A 19940-nucleotide genomic window follows, 5' to 3' on the forward strand; every position below is an offset into this window, starting at 1 on the left:
ATAGTAGTGATTCTGGAAGTCTCTGTGGGACAGAAGCATAGACTGGTTAGGAAAAACGCATCCAAAAAGGAAAATCAAAGAAAACTAGAACCCATGCAGACAAACTGGAACCTGTGTTTATCTCTCATCCCCTTGCACCTTGATTTTGTGGGCCATCTACAGAAGCAATTGCAACTGATGTCCTTGTCATGAATCTCCAGGTGTGCTTAGCTCAGGTCTGGGAGAAGATTCAAAAAGGGTATTTATCAGGATCAGAAAAGCATCTAAAATCCTAGACTTTGGTTTTATCACACCTGTATTAAAAACCAGAAGGAAGTGAAAGGAGAAATTGCAAAATTACAATTATAGTGACAATATCTCAAAAATGCACACACAGACAAATGTATATGGATTATTATTTTTTCTTTTTTGTATCATAAATAGGGACATGTTATTACTATTTTTATACTCTGCTTTCTGTCTGCTTTTAATCTCTATTGTTTTAGTGGTTACTTTTGAAATATTAACATGCATACCTAAAAAAGTAATTTTTTTTTTTTTTGAGATGGAATCGCACTCTGTCACCCAGGCTGTAGTGCAGTGGCGTGATCTTGGCTCACTGCAACCTCCGCCTCCTGCCTCAACCTCCCTAGTAGCTGGGACTACAGGTGCACGCCGCCATGCCTGACTAATTTTTTTTTCTTTTTTTATTTTTTTGTATTTTAGTAGAGATGGGGTTTTACTATGTTGCCCAGGCTGGTCTCGAATGCCTAAGCTCAGTCAGTCTGCCCGCCTCAGCTTCCCAAAGTGCTAGGATTACAGGCGTGAGCCACCGTGTATCTCTACCTTTTCTTCCAAACCATATACAATTTTGCAATTTGATAAGCACCCTCTTCCCTATCATCTAACATATTACAGAATTGTACCTTTGGCTTCCTCACTGAGGCTCAAATTATATTTCAGTCTTTAAAGCAGTGTGTAGAGGGAAATTTATAGCACTAAATGCCCACAAGAGAAAGCAGAAAAGATCTAAAATTGACACCCTAACATCACAATTAAAAGAACTAGAGAAGCAAGAGCAAACACATTCAAAAGCTAGCAGAAGGCAAGAAATAGCTAAGATCAGAGCAGAACTGAAGGAGATAGAGACACAAAAAACCCGTCAAAAAATCAATGAATCCAGGAGCTGGATTTTTTTAAAAGATCGACAAAATTGATAGACCGCTAGCAAGACTAATAAAGAATTCTGTTGTGTGGGGTGTGTCTGTTCCTGAAACACATGGAGGTGAAAACAAATTAAAAACAAATAACAACGTTTGTTTTTATATGCAATAATTTCGTATATAAGCGTGTAGTCACAATCTACTTTAGTCCTCAAAGCTCTGGTTGATTCAATTTGATGCTATTTTTGCCACAGTAAGATTCACATTTAAAAATTTTGCTATAGATTTGTTATGTGAGGAAAAACACAAACATGGTGCTTTTGAATTGTAATAACTATGAGTGCCTTTCCTAGTCTATTTCTTAGAAAACATAACAAAACTCACAATTTTGATGTATTAGTATTGTGGATGACTTTTTTCTTATTGTCTTTTCAAAGCAATAGACAAATAGCTAAACTACATAGTTTTTTTAAAAAGGATATTTAAGATGTCTTAAGTGAGTTTGCTTTTCTGAATTATACTTTCTCTCCATGAGTATGAAAAATAAGGAACTGACTATATTCAATGTATTGGTGATGCATATTAGAAAAAGACACATTAATGCATTTGAATATAACACATTGTGTTTTGAAATTTATCTGGTCTTAAGTGTCTTTGTCCATAAGCATCTAAAATTAACTTGACTTATCTATTTTCTAATAGATTTTATCAGTGTTGGATAACTTACACATATTATTTAGTATTTAATGTTATTTTAAGCTTTAAACCATTTAGGAACTTTATCTTATACATCTGCAGAATAATAATTGTATAAATTGTTAACTCCTCATCACCCATATCCTCACGTCATGAAATGCATGTGAAAATAAATGACAAAAAGCTCATAAGGACTTTTCTTCTGTACATATTTTTTGTTATTAACTGATTCACTCAGAATATTTTCATTAGTTTTTCAGGTGTTTGAGGAATTTTCTTCCTTAGAGAATCAGAATTTTTAATTATTAGTATTGTTTACTTTATAGGGTCAAAGAGAATAAGTGATAGTGAAGTCTCTGACTATGACTGTGATGATGGAATTGGTGTAGTATCAGGTAAGAATTTTAGAATTATTTTATAGTATTAAAAAGGGAGTGCAATTCATCATCATTTACCATAAAAGTAAATAAATAAAAGAGAAAGATATAACTCGTCTCCTCACCCTCCAAAACAGCCTATGGCAACCTATGACAACTTAAACCCCTGAGTAATCCCAATTGCTGGAACACCTGTACCAATTAGATTGGATAGTCTTGAAAGATGCCAGATAAGTAGATGTCAATAAATTTTCTATTTTAAGACAATAATAAGGATTTTACAATAAATTGGAGGAGTTCTTGCATAATCAGACTTTTTTATACTGCACTAATATGGTGGAAAAAAGATGAAATCTTTTTTATGTAACCACCATATCTAAATATGTCAAATGTTTAAATGGGAGTTTTTGAAACTTTAAAATTGTTTTTATATGAAGTATCATGTACAGCTACGTTTTGAAATTATAGTATTGTAGTTTAAAATATTTGCCTCATTTTAAAGTTAGAAACTTATCCAATGGTTTAATATTTTAGGTAAGTATATATCTTTTCTGCAAGTTCTGATGACAATGTTTACATGTAATACCTTTAATATTGTAAAATAAAGTATTCTATTCCTTTTGAAGGTTAAATAACCTAATAGATTTCATAATTATGACTAATTTTACTCTAAACAAAATGTATGCAAGGCATGCCACAGTTGCATTAGTGATTGATAACAATATTTTTTTGCCAATTTTTGTTAAGAGTCAGTTAGCATGCCTTTATCAGTGTACCACTTTTTAAAAACTCAATGATTATTTTTTCCCTTTCTTTGTACTAAGGGTGAACAATATACGACTACAAAAATACTCTTCATGTATTGTGGTTTAGAAGAGCTAAAACTCATAAAGTAGTTTTGAGAAATATTTCTCATGATTGCTTTCTTGGAGATCATTAAATTTTTTTTCTATTTGTATTCTATTCCTTTGTTATTTGACTATTCCATTTCTTATCTTTTGTAAATATCTAGTCCATTAGGTTTTCTTCTTCCAAATTCTTTCCATCCAGATCGTTCATCTTGATGCCATTTTTGGATGTTTCTGTCCTTTCATTTTCTGTTTTCAAGATGACAGAAATATTTCTTTATTTAATATGATCATTTAAAGTTTTTCCCTCCTATAAAAGGAGTTGTATCTTTTGAAAAAGTTGTATATTTTTTCATTTATTTGGGTTAATAGTCTCTGGAATAATTTTCTGGCACTACAGAATTGTGTTTAGAAACCCTACCCCACTCAAAGTGCTTACTCTGGATTCATTAAGTTTCTTCATATGAAAAACATTCTTTCCTATCTTGACATTATTGTTCTTATTATTTTGCCAGTCAGAAACTGTCTGGTGAATCGTTTAATAAGACACTGAAAAGACTGCCATGAAATATACTATATTTTGCTATTTTGAAATCCAATGCGATTTTGAGAAATAGATTTTTCATAGTATACTACACTTTATTTTTTATTGATTGATTGATTGATTGATTGATTGGTTTTTGAGACTGGGTCTCACTCTGTTGCCCAGGCTGGAGTGCAGTAGTGCAATCACAGCTCACTGCATCCTCAACTTCCCCAGGCTCATTTGACCCTCTCACCTCAGCTTCCCCAGTAGCTGGGACTACAGGTGCACACTACCTAGTGTGTGTACTAACTAGGGTTACTAACTAGGGCACGATACCTATTGAGTGTACTAACTAGGACTAACTAATCCCTTATTTTTTCTAAACCCAGCTAAATTTTGGATATAGTACACTTTAACAATACCTTTAGTACTCAAAAATTAGGATGATGGTATTGTAGTTTCTGAAATTATGGTATATGTAGTTTTTTTTCATAACCCATCACTTTAGTAAACGCTGTAGGAATTACATTTACATAAGACTTATGATCACCAAGACTTAAATATATATTAGTTCTGTTAAATATTTTCCTTACATTTCTTCTTTATAGCCTTTTCATTTTACAACTCCAATATTAAAACTAGTTTTAATAGAGAATAAATTTTTTAATCAATAGCTTATTAAATAATGTAAGGACCACCAGATAAAATAAATAATATATTTTCTGGGTAAAGCAACTCAGATGTGAAATGCAATGTATACATATACAAAATGCACACCCCTACCTCTCTTAATAATATTTAAACACATAGTATGTCAACAAACCAGCAAAATCTATTGATAGTTTGTTGCTTATATCCAGAGATTTCTTTCCAATTGCACATTGAATAAAGTCAAATTCAGAGTATCAATTACAATCATTCATAATAAACCTGAACTATCAAACCTGTTCTTAAGTAGGAACTGTTTCGACTAACTTATTCAGTTTTTCTAAGCTTGCAAGGCAGATGTCTTGAATATTAACTATGCCAGAAGTAATATTTTCTATGTTTTTTTTAAATTTTAGGGCAGCATTAGGTTTATAGCAAAATTGAGAGGAAGGTATACAGATTTCCCGTATGTCTTCCTACCCCAACACATTCATAGCCTCTCCCATTATCAACCTCCTCCACCAAACTGGTATGTTTGTTACAACTGATGAACCTACTTTGACACATCATAATCACCCATGGTCCATAGTTTACATTGGGGCTCACTCTTGGTGTCAAACATTCATTGGATTTGGACAAATTGATAATGACATGTATCCATCATTATATTATCATGCAGAATATTTCCACTACCTTAAAAATTCATCTTTCCCTTTCTCCTAACCCCTGGCAATTATTGATCTTCTTACTGTCTCCATAGTTTTGCCTTTTCCAGAATTTCACATAGTTGGAATCATACAGTTTGTAGCCTTTTAGATAGGCATCTTTCACTTAGTAATATGCTTTGTCTTTTCATGGTTTGATAGCTCATTTATTTTTAGTGCTGAATAATATTCCATTGTCTGGATATACCACAGTTTGTTTATTGATTCATCTGCTGAAGGACATCTTGGTTGCTTCTGAGTTTTGGCAATTATAAATAAAGCTGCTATAAACATCTGTGTGCAGGTTTTTGTGTGGACATGTTTTCAACTCCTTTTCGCAAATGCCAACCAGCACAATTGCTGGATCGTATGGTAAGAGTATAGTTTTGTAAGAAAGTTCCAAAACGTCTGTACCATTTTGCATTCCCACCAGCAATGAATGAGAGTTCCTGTTGAATGAGAGTTCCTGTTGTTCCACATCTTGCCAACATTTGGTGTTGTCAGTGTTCTGACCATTCCAATAGGTGTATAGTGGTATCTTGTTGTTTTTATTTGCATTTCCCTGATGACATATGAGGTTGAACATCTTTTCATATGCTTATTTGCCATCTGTTTAATTTCTTTGGTGACGTGTCTGTTCAGGTCTTTGGCCCATTTTTTTTTAATTGGGTTGTTTGTTTTCTTATTGTTGAGTTTTAAGAGTTCTCTGTATATTTTGGACAACAGTCCTTTATAAAATGTGTCTTTTACACACATTTTCTCTCTTCTGTGGCTTCTTAAAGCAGGGATTGTCTTGACATTGTCTTTTGCAGAGCAGTTTTAATTTCATTGAAATTCAGGTTATTAATCATTTCTTTCATCAATCATGCCTATGGTGTTATATCTAAAAATTTATCGCCATACCAAGGTTATCTATGTTTTCTCCTATGTTATCTTCTAGGAGTTTTATTATTTTGCATTTTATATTTACATATCTGATGCATTTTGAGTTAAATTTTTGAAGAGTGTAATGTCTGTGTCTAGGTTCCCTATTTTGCATGTGGACATCCAATTGTTCCAGCACCATTTGTTGAAAAGACCATCATTGCTCCATTGTATTGCCTTTGCCTTTATGTTGCCAGAGATCAGTTCAATATATGTATATCAGTTTATTTCTAGGCTGTCTGTATGTTCTATTGATTTATTTGTCTATTCGTTGACCAAAGAGTACCACAGTGTCCTGATTACTGTAGTTTCATAGTAAGTATTGAAAAGTCAGGGTCAATTCTCCAACTTCATTCTTCTCCTTCAATACTGTGTTGAATCTTCTGTCTTCTCCACATGAGCTCTGGAATCTGGTTATCAGACTCCACAAATTGATATGCTGAGAAGTTGATTGAGATTGCTTTGAATCTGTAGGTCAAGTTGGGAAGATTGGACATCTTGACAATATTGAGTATTCCTTTATATGGAATATCTATTTATTTAGTTCTTTTTTATTTCATTCATCAGAGTTTTGTTGTTTTTCTCATGTAGATCTTATACATATTTTGTTAGATTATACCTAAGTATTTCATTGTTGGGAATTGCTAATGTAAATGGTGTTGCATTTTTAATTTCACTTGTTCATTGTTGATATATGGGAAAGTTATTGACTTTGGAATATTAACCTTATATCCTACAACATTTCTATACTCACTTATTAGTTCCTGGAGCTTTTTGTTTCTTTGTTTCAATTCTTTTGGGTTTTTACATAGACAATCATGGCATCACAGACAGAGTTTTATCTCTTTCTCCCTAATCTGTATGCATGTATTTTCTTTTCTTCCTTATTGAATTATCTAAGTACTTCCAGTACAGTGTTGAATACAAGTGGTGAGAGTGGACATCCTTACCTTGTTTCTGATCTCAGTGGGAAAGTTTTGAGCTTTTTTTAACTGGTAAATATGATGTTAGCTGTAGGTTTTTGGTAGATATTCTACATCAACTTGAGGAAGATCCCCCATATTCCTAGTGTACTGGGAGTTTTTAGTAAATTCAGGATGTTAGATTTTGTCAAATTGTCTTTTCTCCATCTATTGATTTAGTCATGTGATTTTTTTTTATAGCCTGTTGATGTGGTGGATTACATTAATTGATTTTTGAATGTGGAAACAGCTTTGTGTATCCAAGATTAATCCCACTTATTGTGTATAATTCTTTTTATACATTGTTGGATTCAGTGTGCTAACATTACATTGATAATTTTTGCAGTAATGTTCATGAGAGATGTATTCTTTTCTTTTAATGTCTTTGTCTGGTTTTGATATTGAGGTAATACTGGCCTTATAAAATGAGTTAGAGAGTAGTCTCTCTGATTCTGTTCTCTGAAAGAGATTGTAGAAAAATTGAATAATTTCTTTCTTGTTTGGTAGAATTTGCCAGTGAATCCATCTAAACTGTGTTGCTTTCCATTTTAGGAGGATATTAATTATTGATTCAATTTATTTAATAGATGTAGGCCTGTTCAGGTTATCTGTTTTTGTTTGAATTTGACATAACTGTGTCTTTCAAGGAATTGGTCCAGTTTCATCTACATTATCAAATTTGTGGGCATAGAGTTTTCATAATAGTCCTTTATTATCCTTTTAATGTCCATGGGATCTGTAGTGATGTCCTTTTTTTCATTTCTGATATTAGTAATTTTTATACCCTGTTTCTCTTAATTAGCCTGTCTAGAGGCTAATTTATTCTATTAATCTTTTTAAAGAACCAGATTCTGATTTTGTTGATTTTCTCTATTGATTTTCTGTTTTCAATTTTACTGACTCTAATTCTACTATTTATTTTGTAATTGCTTACTTTGCATTTAATTTGCTCTTCTTTTTCTAGATTCCTGAGGTAGAAATTTAGATGACTGATTTTAGGTATTGCTTTTTTTCTAATATACATATACATTCAGTACTATAAATTTTCTTCTAAGTACTGCTTTCACTGCATCCCACAAATTTTGTTGTTTTCATTTTTATTTATTTAAAGATATTTTTAAATTTCTCTTGAGATTTTTTTCTTGACCCATGTGTTATTTAGAAATATATTATTGGGATTTTGCAGTTATCTTTCTGTTACTGCTTTCTAATTTATTTTCATTGCGGACTCAGAGCAGCATTGTATGTTTTAAAAAATTTGCTAAGGTGTGTTTTATGGCCCAGAATATGCTCTATTTTAGTGAATGGTTCCAGGTGAACTTGAAAAGAATGTATATGCTGCTAATTTTTGATGATGAAGTAGTCCATAAATGTTGATTATATCCAGTTGATGGTGTTTTTGAGTTCACTTATCTTCTTACTGATTTTCTGCCTGCTTGATCTGTTCTTGTTGTTGCTGTTTTTTTTTTGTTTGTTTGTTTGTTTTTTGAGATAGAGTTTCACTCTTGTTGCCCAGGCTGGAGTGCAACAGTGCGATCTTGGCTCACTGCAACCTCCACCTCCCAGGTTCAAGGTTCAAGTGATTCTTCTGCCTCAGCCTCCTGAGTAGCTGGGATTACAGGCATGTGCCACTACATCTGGCTAATTTTTTTTGTATTTTTAGTAGAGACAGGATTTCTCCATGTTGGTCAGGCTGGTCTCAAACTCCTGACCCCACGTAATCCACCAGCCTCGGCCTCCCACAATGCTGGGATTACAGGCATGAACCACCATGCCCAGCCTGTTTGTTTTGTTTTTTGAGACAGGGTCTGGCTCTGTCACCCAGGCTGGAATGCAGTGGTGCAATCTTGGCTCACTGCAACCTCTGCATCTCAGGCTCAAGCAGATCTGTTCATTTCTGATAGAGTGGTACGGTAATCTCCAACTATAATGGTGGATTCATCTATTTCTCTATGCACTTCTATTAGTTTTTGCCTGACATATTTTGATACTCTCTTGTTAGATGCATACACATTAAGAATTGTTATCTCTTCTTGAAGAATTGGCTCCTTTTTCTTTATAGAATGTCCTTCTTTATCCCTAATAACTTTTTTTTGCTGTGGTGTCAGCTTTGTCTAAAATTAGTGTACCTACTCCTGCTTTTTTTTTTTTTTTTTTTTTTGAGACAGAGTCTGGCTCTGTCACCTAGGCCCCAGGCTGCAATGCAGTGGCACAATCTCAGCTCACTGCAGACTCCACCTCCTGGGTTCAAGCAATTCTCTCACCTCAGCCTCCTGAGTAGCTGAGACTACAGGCACGTGCCACCACATCTGGCTAATTTTTGTATTTTTAGTAGAGACGAGGTTTCACCATGTTGGCCAGGCTGGTCTCAAACTCCTGACCTTAGGTGATCTGCCCGCCTTAGCCTCCCAAAGTGCTGGGATTACAGGCATGGTGAGCCATCATGCCCGGCCTACTCCTAACTTCTTTTGATTAGTGTTACCATAGTACATTTTTTTCCATCCATTTAATTTGTATGATTGTTTCCATTTAAAATGGGTTTCTTATACAGTTGAGCCTCTTTTTTTTAATCGACTCTGACAGTCTCTTTTAGTTAGTGCATGTAAATGAGTGACATTTAAAGTGATTATTGATATAGTGGGATTAATATCTACTGTTTTTGTTACCCTTATTCATTGTTTATTTTTGTCTTCTATTCTTTTTCAGTGTTTTTTTTTTAATTGAACATTTCATATGATTCCTTCCTTCCTTCATTTCATATGTCTTTCCTTCCTTGGCATATCAGTTATACTTCTTTTTCTTACCTTTTTTTTTGGGTAGGTAGTCTAGAGTTTGTAGTATACATTTGCAATTCATGCAAGTCTGCTTTCAAGTAATACTTCATAGGTAATGTTATATCATATACTTAGAAAATCCCAATTTCTTCCTCCCACTTCTTGTATCATTGCTGTCATTCATTTGAGTTAAATTTAAGCATACATAATTGAATACATTGTTGCTATTATTACTTTGAATTAATTCTTATCTGTTAGATAAATTAAGAATAAGAAAAATACAAGCTTTTGATTTTACCTTCATTTATTCCTTTTTCAATGCTCTTTCTTTCTATATGTAGCTTTGAAATTCTGACCTATATCTTTTTCATTCTTTCTAAAAAAAATTTACTTTAATATTTCTTGTAATATTGTTCTACTGGCAACAAAATCCAAATTTTTGTTTGTCTGTGAAAGTCTTTCTTTCTCCTTCACTTTTGAAGGATAATTTCACAGGTCATAGGATTCTAGGTTGGTGGTTTTTTTCTTCCAAGCCTTCAAATATTTCACTCCACTCTCTTCTTACTTGCATGGCTTCTCTAGAGAACTCATATGTAATTCTTATCTTTGTTCTATAGAGGAGGAGTGTTTTTTTCTTTTTCTTTGTCTTCTTTCAAGGGTTTTTCTTTTTTCTGTTTGTTGTTATTATTTTGCATTTGTCCTACTTGGTATTCTCTGAGCTCCCTAGATCTGTGGTCTGTGGCTTGGTTCCTTCCATTAATTTGGGGAAATTTTCAATCATTATTCTTTCAAATCTTTCTTCTGTTTCTTTCTCTTTTTCTTCTCTTTCTGGTATTCTCATTACAAATATGTTATACCTTGTGTAGTTGTCCCACAATTCTTGGATGTTCTTTTCTGTTATTTTTTCAGTCCTTGTTCTCTTTGCTTTTCAGTTTGTGAAGTTTTTATTGACATATCCTGAAGTTCAGAGATTCTTTTCTCAACCGTGTTCAGTCTACTAATAAGCCCATCAAAGGCATTCTTCATTTCTATTACAGGTATTTCTTTTGTCTCTGGCATTTCTTTTTAGCTCTTTCTTAGAATTTCTTTCTGCTTACATTGCTCATCTATTCCTGCAGGCTGTACACTTTATTTATTAGAGCCCTTCGTATATTAATCATAGTGGTTTTAAATTCTCAGTCTTATAAATCCAGCATTCCTGCTATATCTGATTCTGACACTTGTTCTTTTTATCCAAATTGTGTTTTTTGCCTTTTGGTATGTAATTTTTTTCTTTCTTTTTTTTTAGACAGGGACTCACTCAGTCGCCCAGGATGGAGGGCAGTGGCACGATCCCAACTCACTGCAACCTCTGCCTACTGGGCTCAAGTGAGTCCCCCAGCTTCAGCCTCCTTACTAGCTGGGACTATGGGTGTGCACCATCATGTCCAGTTTATTTTTGTATTTTTTAGTAGAGACAGGTTTTCTCCATGTTTCCCAGACAGGTCTTCAACTCCTGACCTCAAGTAATCCACCTGCCTTGGCCTCCCAAAATGCTGAGATTACAGGTGTGAGCCACTATCCCCAGCCTGTAGTTGTTTTTTCTTGATAATTTTTTTATTGATAGGCAGATATGATGTGCTGGTTAAAAGAAATTGCTGTAAATAGGCCTTTAGTAATGTGCTGGTAAGGTCAGGGAAGGGAAACATTCTATATTCCTATGATTAGGTCTCAGTCTTAGTGAGCCTCTGGATTGTGAAAATTTCAAGTGGTTCTCATTTTTTCCCTCCTCCCTTAGGTGGAACAAGATGGTTAGAGTGGGCTGGAATTGTTTTCTTTCTCCTGTGTGGAAAGCTAGAGTGGACTAGATTTGGGTATTTCCCTTCTCCCAGATTGGTTAGGCTTTGGTTAATTAGTTTCCCCTGAGGGAAAGTCTTGTTAAGAAAAGTAGAGCATTCTGGAGTATTTCAAAATGGTTCGTTTCCCTCTCCCTCTTGGAAGCATGAGGAGATTTTTCTTCAGTATTTACTGTGGGAACCTGGTGGAGCTCCTGGAGGTGAGTCTCACAATATTGTAAGAGACCTCAATGACTGGGTTCCTGTGGAGTTTATAACTCTCAGACTTGTTCTTAACTGATCCTCTAGCAATTTGTCATTTGAAGGTCAAGTTTTCCTACTCTGGCACTGGTTCCCACACTGCTTTCCCCTCGTAAGTATCTTCTCCATAAGCTGTGACTCCCTGTTTTTGCCTGTCTCTTCAATCTTGGGGGCAGTTGTTTGCCCTGTGTCATCCCTCTTTTACAGATCCAAGATAATTTGTCGCTTTTTCAGTCTCTTCAGCTTTTTATTTGTTGTTAGGACAGTGAAAACATTACAAGCTCCTTACAAACAGAAACAGAAACTAGAAGTTCCTCCGTGTGCTCTTTATTTGGCTTATTCTGATACCAAGTCTTTAAGTCAGAGGTAACTTTGATATTTGCATTGTTAATGTTCTTTAAAGTAAGTTGAAACTTTGGTATGGAAATTTTTCTCAAGTAAGCAATTCTAGGCATGGAGTTTTCCCCCCCATAGTATACTGAGCAACAGGAATGGGAATGGTTATAAACCATTCCTTTTAACCTATTGATGCACTTCACAACTTGAATAAATAGACTATATATAGATAAAATATCAAACCTAGTCATGTACAATTTTAGAATTATTTTCTACTGTGACCTGAAACAATACACACAAATGTAAATAATTTATTTCTCATTGAAAATGTTGAGGGTTTAATTATGTCTTAATTTTGGAGAGATGTTTGTTTATTTTTAATCTCCATGTGACTGCATAATTTGAGTTCTTGAATTAACTTCTCCTTTTCTCAGTGGTGTCTCTTAAACTCAATAATCAGACTTCTTTTCTATCTATATATGTAATCTTTCCTTGGGTTACAATGATGATCTCTTTATAAATGACTTTCAAATGTTTAGCAACAGTCCTAACATCTTTCTCAAGATTCTTTTCCACGTATTTAATATTTGACCTACGCAACTGAAACTACCCTCATTTCCCCTTCTCCAAGCTAGTCAACCTCAATAAACTTTTCTTACTCTTATCTTAGTAGCATAGTTTTTTTTTTTTTTTTTCTTTTTGAGACAGAGTCTTGCTCTGTCATCCTGGCTGGAGTGTAGTGGTGTGATCTCAGCTCACTGCAACCTCCACCTCCCGGGTTCAAGCAAGGCGTCTGCCTCAGCCTCCTGAGTAGCTGGCATTACAGGCACATGCCACCATTCCCAGCTAATTTTTGTATTTTTAGTAGAGATGGGGTTTCACCATTTGGCCAGTCTGGTCTTGAACTCCTGACCTCAAGTGATCTTCCCACCTTGGCCTCCCAAAGTGCTGGGATTAGAGGTATGAGCCACCACAGCTGGCCAATAGTATACTCTGACTTCCTAATAGGCTAACTTAAAAAGTTAAGGTGCATTAATTTTTGCTCTTTTTTGCTTTTTCATCTAGTCACAAAATGTTACTGATTCATGTTGGCATGGCCTGAACTCTATTCTTGGATCTTTTCTCTATCTTACTCCTTCTCCTAGTGATCTCAAGTCCCATGTTTAAAGTCCCATGGCTTTAAATAGTTATCTATATGCTAAAACTCCCAAATGTATATCTCCAGTCAATTCTACTTATTTTTTCTTTAAATTCTTATAGTTTACTGCCCACCTGACATCTTCACTTGGAAATGTAGTAGGTATCTCCAGCTTAACATGTCCAAAACTAAACTTTTGATCTTTTCCACCAAACCATGTCATTTGATAACTTCATTATTTTACTTAAGTCAGAATTTTAGATTTGTTCTTGTCTCTTCTCTTTCTCTCATATCCCTCAAATCTTTCACAAAATTGTCTTTATTGCTATTCCTTCAAAATATATCCACTTCTATAATCTCTGTTATTATCCTAGTTAAAGCTGCTGTTATTGCCTATATGACTTACTACCTTGTCTAGCCTTAAGCAAAAGTTAAATCATGCACAATTTCTGCTTAAAACCCGCGAATGGGTTAAAATCACTCAGATTAAATGCCACAATGTTTGCAATAATTTACAAGCGTCTACATAATCTTCCCCCTTCCCTCCAAATGTCTCCAATAGCTGTTCTTCATCACTTGCTCCACTCCAAGCACCCTATCCTCCTTGCTGTTCTGTGAACATGTGAGACGCACTGCTACCTTGGGGCCTTTTCACTTGTCTTAGAACCCTTCTCTCTGTGTTTATCAGCTTGGAAAACCATCTCATTCAATTCTTTCTGAAATGTCACCTTCTCAATTTGTGTTACCTAGTCTAACCACCCTATATAAAATTGCAAAATGCCCTCCTCTTCTGGCATTTTGATTTTCCTTTTTCTTGTTCTATTTTACTAAATGTATAGTATATATAGCCACTAGCTGTATGTGGTTATTTAAATGAATTTAAAATAAACATGTTTAAAATTTAGATTCTCATTAATACCATCCAGATTTCAAATGCTCAGTAGTCATGTGTGTCTAGTGGCTACCAAATTGGACAGCACTGATAGAAGAACGTTCCATCATTTTAGAGTTCTATTGGACAATACTGTTCTAAGTTTTATAAGAACAATTAATCTTCTTGCTGCAATCTCTCTATCCTTCAGTATGAATTGTATACTGCTATCAGCTTCATCTTCCTAAAGTATTACTTCCATCATCAGAGCAGAATGTACTATTGGGACACAGTGAGAGCACTGGAGTCAGAAATATCTTCTTTTAAGTCTCAACTGTGGTATTGACACTTAATTTAGATTTTTTTTACCTCTGTTTTCTCAAATGGAAATGGAGGTAATATCTTGGCAGAGTTGTTTTCTATTACATAATATATGTGTTCCTGAGGAAACCTTGTGCTGTGCATAATCATGGACTAAAAACAGCAGGGCTTCTGGGAAAGAAAGGTTAGGAAAGACCATTCAAAACCCATGCAGCTTTGAAAACTGAAGAGTAAAAAATAAAATAACACAATTAAAAAGTCATGTTAAATTTTATGCAATAAAAATATTTACTATATAATAGGAGTCTAAAATAAAATGAAGATATCTAGATGAAAGGAGTATATCTAGATGGAAAGAAGGATAAGTCTGCAAAGTTATGAACTCAAGGGGACTATCCACAAACATCAGTAAAGACCCACCAAGTACATATATCTAAGACAGAGTTTGTGACCAAAGAGCCAAGAGGAGGAACATGAGATTCTTGGGATGAATGAGCATTGTGTGCAGTTCTGTATTTCTCTGGTTTGCTGCATCCCGCTGTGTTAGTGAACTTTACATTCAACTGCAATTATTTGGAAGTTGTAGTGGACACTGTTGATGTTCCACCCATATCCTCTTTACCAGCTGGTTTACTCATCCTCAGTTATGGGGAGTGTTGGTTGTTAACAACTCACAGCTGTCCCTCTCTCTCTGGAGAATTGCCTGGTCAAATGGAAACCACCTCATCCATGAGGTTAAACACCTTGCTGACTCTCCACTGGCAGTCTTTAGCCAGTGAATGGCTAACACAGGAGTACAAAAATCCAGGCCTCTTACCTCAAAGTCAGACCAACCCTGGGCAATTGTTCATGTTTCAGAGCATACAGTTGGATCAGACTGAGAATACATCATTGCTTAGTTTCTTCCCTTTTTTCTTGCCCTATTCTGCTCTTCTCCTTTTTCCTGAGGGCACTACTTCACTTATTCATGTGCAGGTGAATCCTTGTTTCTAGGGAATCTAATGTGAGATAATATTGTAAAGTATTATCATGATAGGAAATATTACATATGAACAGTTGTTTTTCTGAGTTATTTCTGAAACAAATGTTGTAATGGAACACTTTTTTAAAGTGCATAGCAGAGTTCCTAGCACATAGTAAAAGGTCAATTACTAATAGCCACAAAGAGTATGATGAAGATAATGGTGGTGGTGGTGATAATATTACTTCCTGCTCAGAAATTTTCAGGCTCTTTCCATTTCCAACCTTATGATGTTTTAGATATCTACAACTTGAGTCAAACGTACTTTTCCTGCTCATTTCCCCACATTGAACTGTTGTTTTCCTACCAACTTAGAAGTCCTTCTACTTTCCTTCCATCTCTCCACATACCAGTTGCTTTCTGCTACTCTTTTAGATAGTATCTCTTCTAATATACTTTGTATAAATGTGTCAGATCACTGGGCTGTTACTCTCTTCTGATTTGTCATATTTTTATTCTCAGAATTCTACTGTATCTCAGCCCTGTCATATACTGTAAGAAAAATGATAGACAGGTGCAGTGGCACGGGCCTGTAGTCCCAGCTACTTGGGAGACTGAGGTGGGAGGGTCATTTGAGGCTAGTCTAAGCAACATAGTGAGACCCCCATCTCATTTTTAAAAAAAAGCAAAAGCCATTTACACATCTACTACAAATGTTATTCAGCGTGTTTTCTAAAACTTTTTATCACTTAAAAAAAAATGATGTTAATGTTTAGGAGTTTTTATGAGCTTAATAATTTTAAATAATTGTTAAGAATTATTTGAAGCTTTTCTAGGTCATTGAAGAGATGAAAATATTTTTAGAATAAATTTGAGTCTTCTATTGGAGATAATTAACTGTATGTAAAATTTTACTCTAAGTTTATATAAAAGCTTTACGCAGCACAATGCCTTGGATATAGTAACTGTCTAAATATTTGAATATCTGTCATTCCTTTTTAATTTCTGTATTCATAAAATATTTTGTCTTAATATCATGGTTTATTCACTATACTTTATATTTAATATATTAGAAGTCTTTAAATTTCACCAACATTTTGTTTTTGAGTAAAGTAGAAGAGACGCAAAGGACTTTGTATATACATAACTATAATATTTATTAATTTTCTACCTTTAGATTATCGACATGATGGTCGAGATCTTCAAAGCTCAACATTATCAGTGCCAGAACAAGTAATGTCATCAAACCACTGTTCACCATCAGGGTCTCCTCATCGAGTAGATGTTATAGGAAGGACTAGATCATGGTCACCCAGTGTCCCTCCTCCACAAAGGTAAGATAGACTACTTATTTGACTTGTAGGGTGGCTGTATTAGTCAGTGTTCTCCAGAGGGACAAAACTAATAGGATATATGTATATACGAAAGGGAGTTTATTAGGGAGAATTGGCTCATATGATTATAAGACAAAGTCCCACCATAGAACTTCTGCAAGCTGGGGAAGGGAGAAGCCAGTAGTGGCTTAGTCCAAGTGTGAGTCCATTTTGAAAGGCTTAAAACCAGGGAAGCTGACAGGACAGGCTTCAGTCTGTGGTCAAAGGCCTGAGAGCCACCAGCAAGCCACTGGTGCAAGTTCCAGAGTCCAAAGGCCAAAGAACCTAGTGTTGGATGCCCAAGAGCAGGAAGAGTGAAAGGAATCATCCAGCACGGGAAAAAGAAAGAAGCCAGAAAACTTAGCAAGCAAGGTTATCCCACCTTCTTCACCCGCTTTGTTCCAGCTGCATTGGCAGCCGACTGGATGGTGGATTGGGTGAGTCTTCCTCTCCTAGTCCACATATTCAAATGTCAGTCTCCTCTGGCAACACCTTACAGACACATCTAGAAACAATACTTTACCAGCCTAGGCATCCTTCATTCCATTCAAGTTGACACATAATGTTAACCATCAAAATGGCATTACAGACCTATTTATCACATATCGGTAATAATCTCTAAAGATAAGAGATTCTTGTGGAAAAAGAATTTAAGGAAAAACAAGATGGTTTTGTTTATTTAAGGAAAAACAAAATGCTATTCAAGGAAAAACAAGATGCTATACAATAACCTATGTAACGAGAGTAAAATGAAACATGACTTATTTTGTAATTTTAGACAACCTATATGTTATTTTATTGTAAGAGTTCAAAATAATTCAGAAGAACCAGTTTTCAATCACATATTGATAGGAGTATATCTAGGTAGAACCAACTAATTATACTCATGAATGATATAGATAATCGGTAATTTAATATATAGGAAAAAATGAAAATCTGACTGATATTTAAAATTAGTAACAAATATCAGAATAATAATTTTTTTCTTTTTCTTTTTCTTTTTCTTTTCTTTTTTTTTTTTTTTTTGAGACAGAGTCCTGCTCTGTCACCAGGCTGGAGTGCAGTGGTGCGATCTTGGCTCACTGCAACCTCCGCCTCCTGGGTTCAAGCGATTCCCCTGCCTCAGCCTCCCAAGTAGCTGGGATTACAAGCACACACCACCATGCCTGGCTAATTTTTTGTATTTCAGTAGAGACGGGGTTTCACCATGTTGGCCAGGATGGTCTTGATCTCCTGACCTGGTGATCCGCCCGCCTTGGCCTCCCAAAGTGCTGGGATTACAGGCGAGAATAATAATTTTTAAAAGCGTGTGCAGTGGTAAGAATGGCTCAGAAAATCTGCAGCTACAGGTCTTAAGCTTACTGGAAATCTCTGATCAACCTGGTTAAGTACAGACAAGCTTAATGGAATAAGAATCACGGAAATAATAGTTGAAGCTAACAAGAAATATGTGCATAATTTACATTGTACATACTTGGAATGTTTAAGAAATTTTGACCAGTTAGAATGACACACTTATACATCCTATTTTAAATAAATGATTATTTGACTTAGAATTTTAATTGAGTCTTAATTTTACACAGAATATTGGAATGTCTAAGACAGCTTTAGATTTATTATGTTTGAAGGATATAAGACACTAAAATAAGATTTATGTAACTTAGACAATTGCAGAAATTAAACAATATCTGACATATTAAGTTGACAAACATGGTTTAAAGTGTTTGAAGATGTTGAATTAACAAAGTTTATAAATGGGACCAAAATTATTAAACATTTTTTAAAAGTACTTAAATGTGATACACTTATCAATAGAATAACGTGTAATCTGAAATTTAAAGTTTGAGAACTAGTTTTAAATTTGTAACTTTAATAAATTGAACCCTTCCCTCCTCTAGGAAAATAAAAGAATACCTATGTAAGAGGAAAAACCAAAATGTTTTTGTTCTTTGTACATTCTACTCAACACAGAACACCTCTGTGAACAGATTTGTGGGGATTTTTTCCCACACCAAGCAACTTGCCAGCAGAAAGCACCTGAGTATCCTGTAATTCAGTTCAATTCTGACACTGTAATCTGGAAATTGTATCAGATTTCACATGTTAAAGGGTTAAAGGCTCAGTCCCACAAGGCTGTCCCCTATTTCAAATGCCAATTGCAAGTCCCAGATTGTGACCTATCCAGTTATAAATTGGAGTTTCCATAGCCCCTCTCCTTAGTTTGATAGTTTGCTTGGACAGCTCACAGAACTCAGTTAAACACTTTAATCATGTTTACCAGTTTATTATAAAAGATATTTTTTAAAATGCTGACGAAGAAATGCATAGGATGAGATTTGGGCAACCTGGAAGCTCATCAAATCTTGTTCAAAAGTTTCTATGGAGTTTAATCTCCAGCCCTCAACCCTCTTTCTGTAGGTCAGTAGGTGGGGCTGAAAGTTCCAGCCCTGTAATCACTTGGTCCCTCTGTAGCTCTGTAGACTGGTCCTATCATGAGGATACCCAGGGGACCCACCCTTAGTAATCATTAGCATAAACTCAAAAGTTATCAGAGGTTATCAGTAACAAAAGACATTCTATCACTTAAGAAATTCCGATGGTTTTAGGAACTCAAGACAAAGACCAAATGTATTTCATATTATACCACACTTTACTTTTATCAGGGAAAGAACATTTAAACAGTCCAATAGAAGATAGGAATACATTTTAGATCAGATTCTCTTTCATATGATAGCCCATCATAACAGGGGCTCAAACATAAAATGTTTATTCCATGATAAAACAGAAGTGTGTAACTAGACAATCTAGGGCAAAAATGGTAGCTTAAAAAAGGCATCATTGATTATAGAGAGAAGTAACATTTTTAAAATACAAGTAACTTATCATTCCTAAAATAAGATCCACTAATATATCACTCATAAGCAATGTCCTTAAAAGAACACAGAGAACAACTAAAATGAAAATAAGATCCCAAGTTCAATCAGAGGAAAAAAAAATGAATGCAATGTCAAAAGTGTCATAAAGGACAAAGAAATATATGTTCTAGAAAAAATTACTAAATTTAAAATATGTAACCACTACTACCACTTTGAATTAGACAGTTTGTACTTTGCACAAAGACTGGACCAAGGGCCAAGAAAGGGTCAAACTGCAGCTAGAATTTTGCTCAATTGTATGCTCATAAGGCCATTTCTGTAAAGAAGCAGTACTTTTTCAAATTTGCCCTAAGGCATTATAAAAACTAATAAAAATACCTGGGTATAA

The 19940-nt window shown here is 34.7% G+C and overlaps 1 protein-coding gene across 49 annotated transcripts in view; it reads left to right on the forward strand.

Moving 5' to 3' along the window:
- RIMS2 (regulating synaptic membrane exocytosis 2) overlaps positions 1 to 19940 on the forward strand; it is a 743118-nt gene that overhangs the window by 447457 nt on the left and 275721 nt on the right. For all 49 annotated transcript variants that reach the window (XM_034966469.3, XM_055116819.2, XM_055116823.2 and 46 more), the window contains 2 exons: positions 2165 to 2233; positions 16481 to 16637. In XM_034966469.3, coding sequence (XP_034822360.2) covers positions 2165 to 2233; positions 16481 to 16637 — 226 coding nt within the window. The remainder of the gene's footprint in view (positions 1 to 2164; positions 2234 to 16480; positions 16638 to 19940) is intronic.

The sequence above is a fragment of the Pan paniscus genome, chromosome 7 (genome assembly GCF_029289425.2).
Source record: "Pan paniscus chromosome 7, NHGRI_mPanPan1-v2.0_pri, whole genome shotgun sequence".
Lineage (NCBI taxonomy): Eukaryota > Metazoa > Chordata > Mammalia > Primates > Hominidae > Pan > Pan paniscus.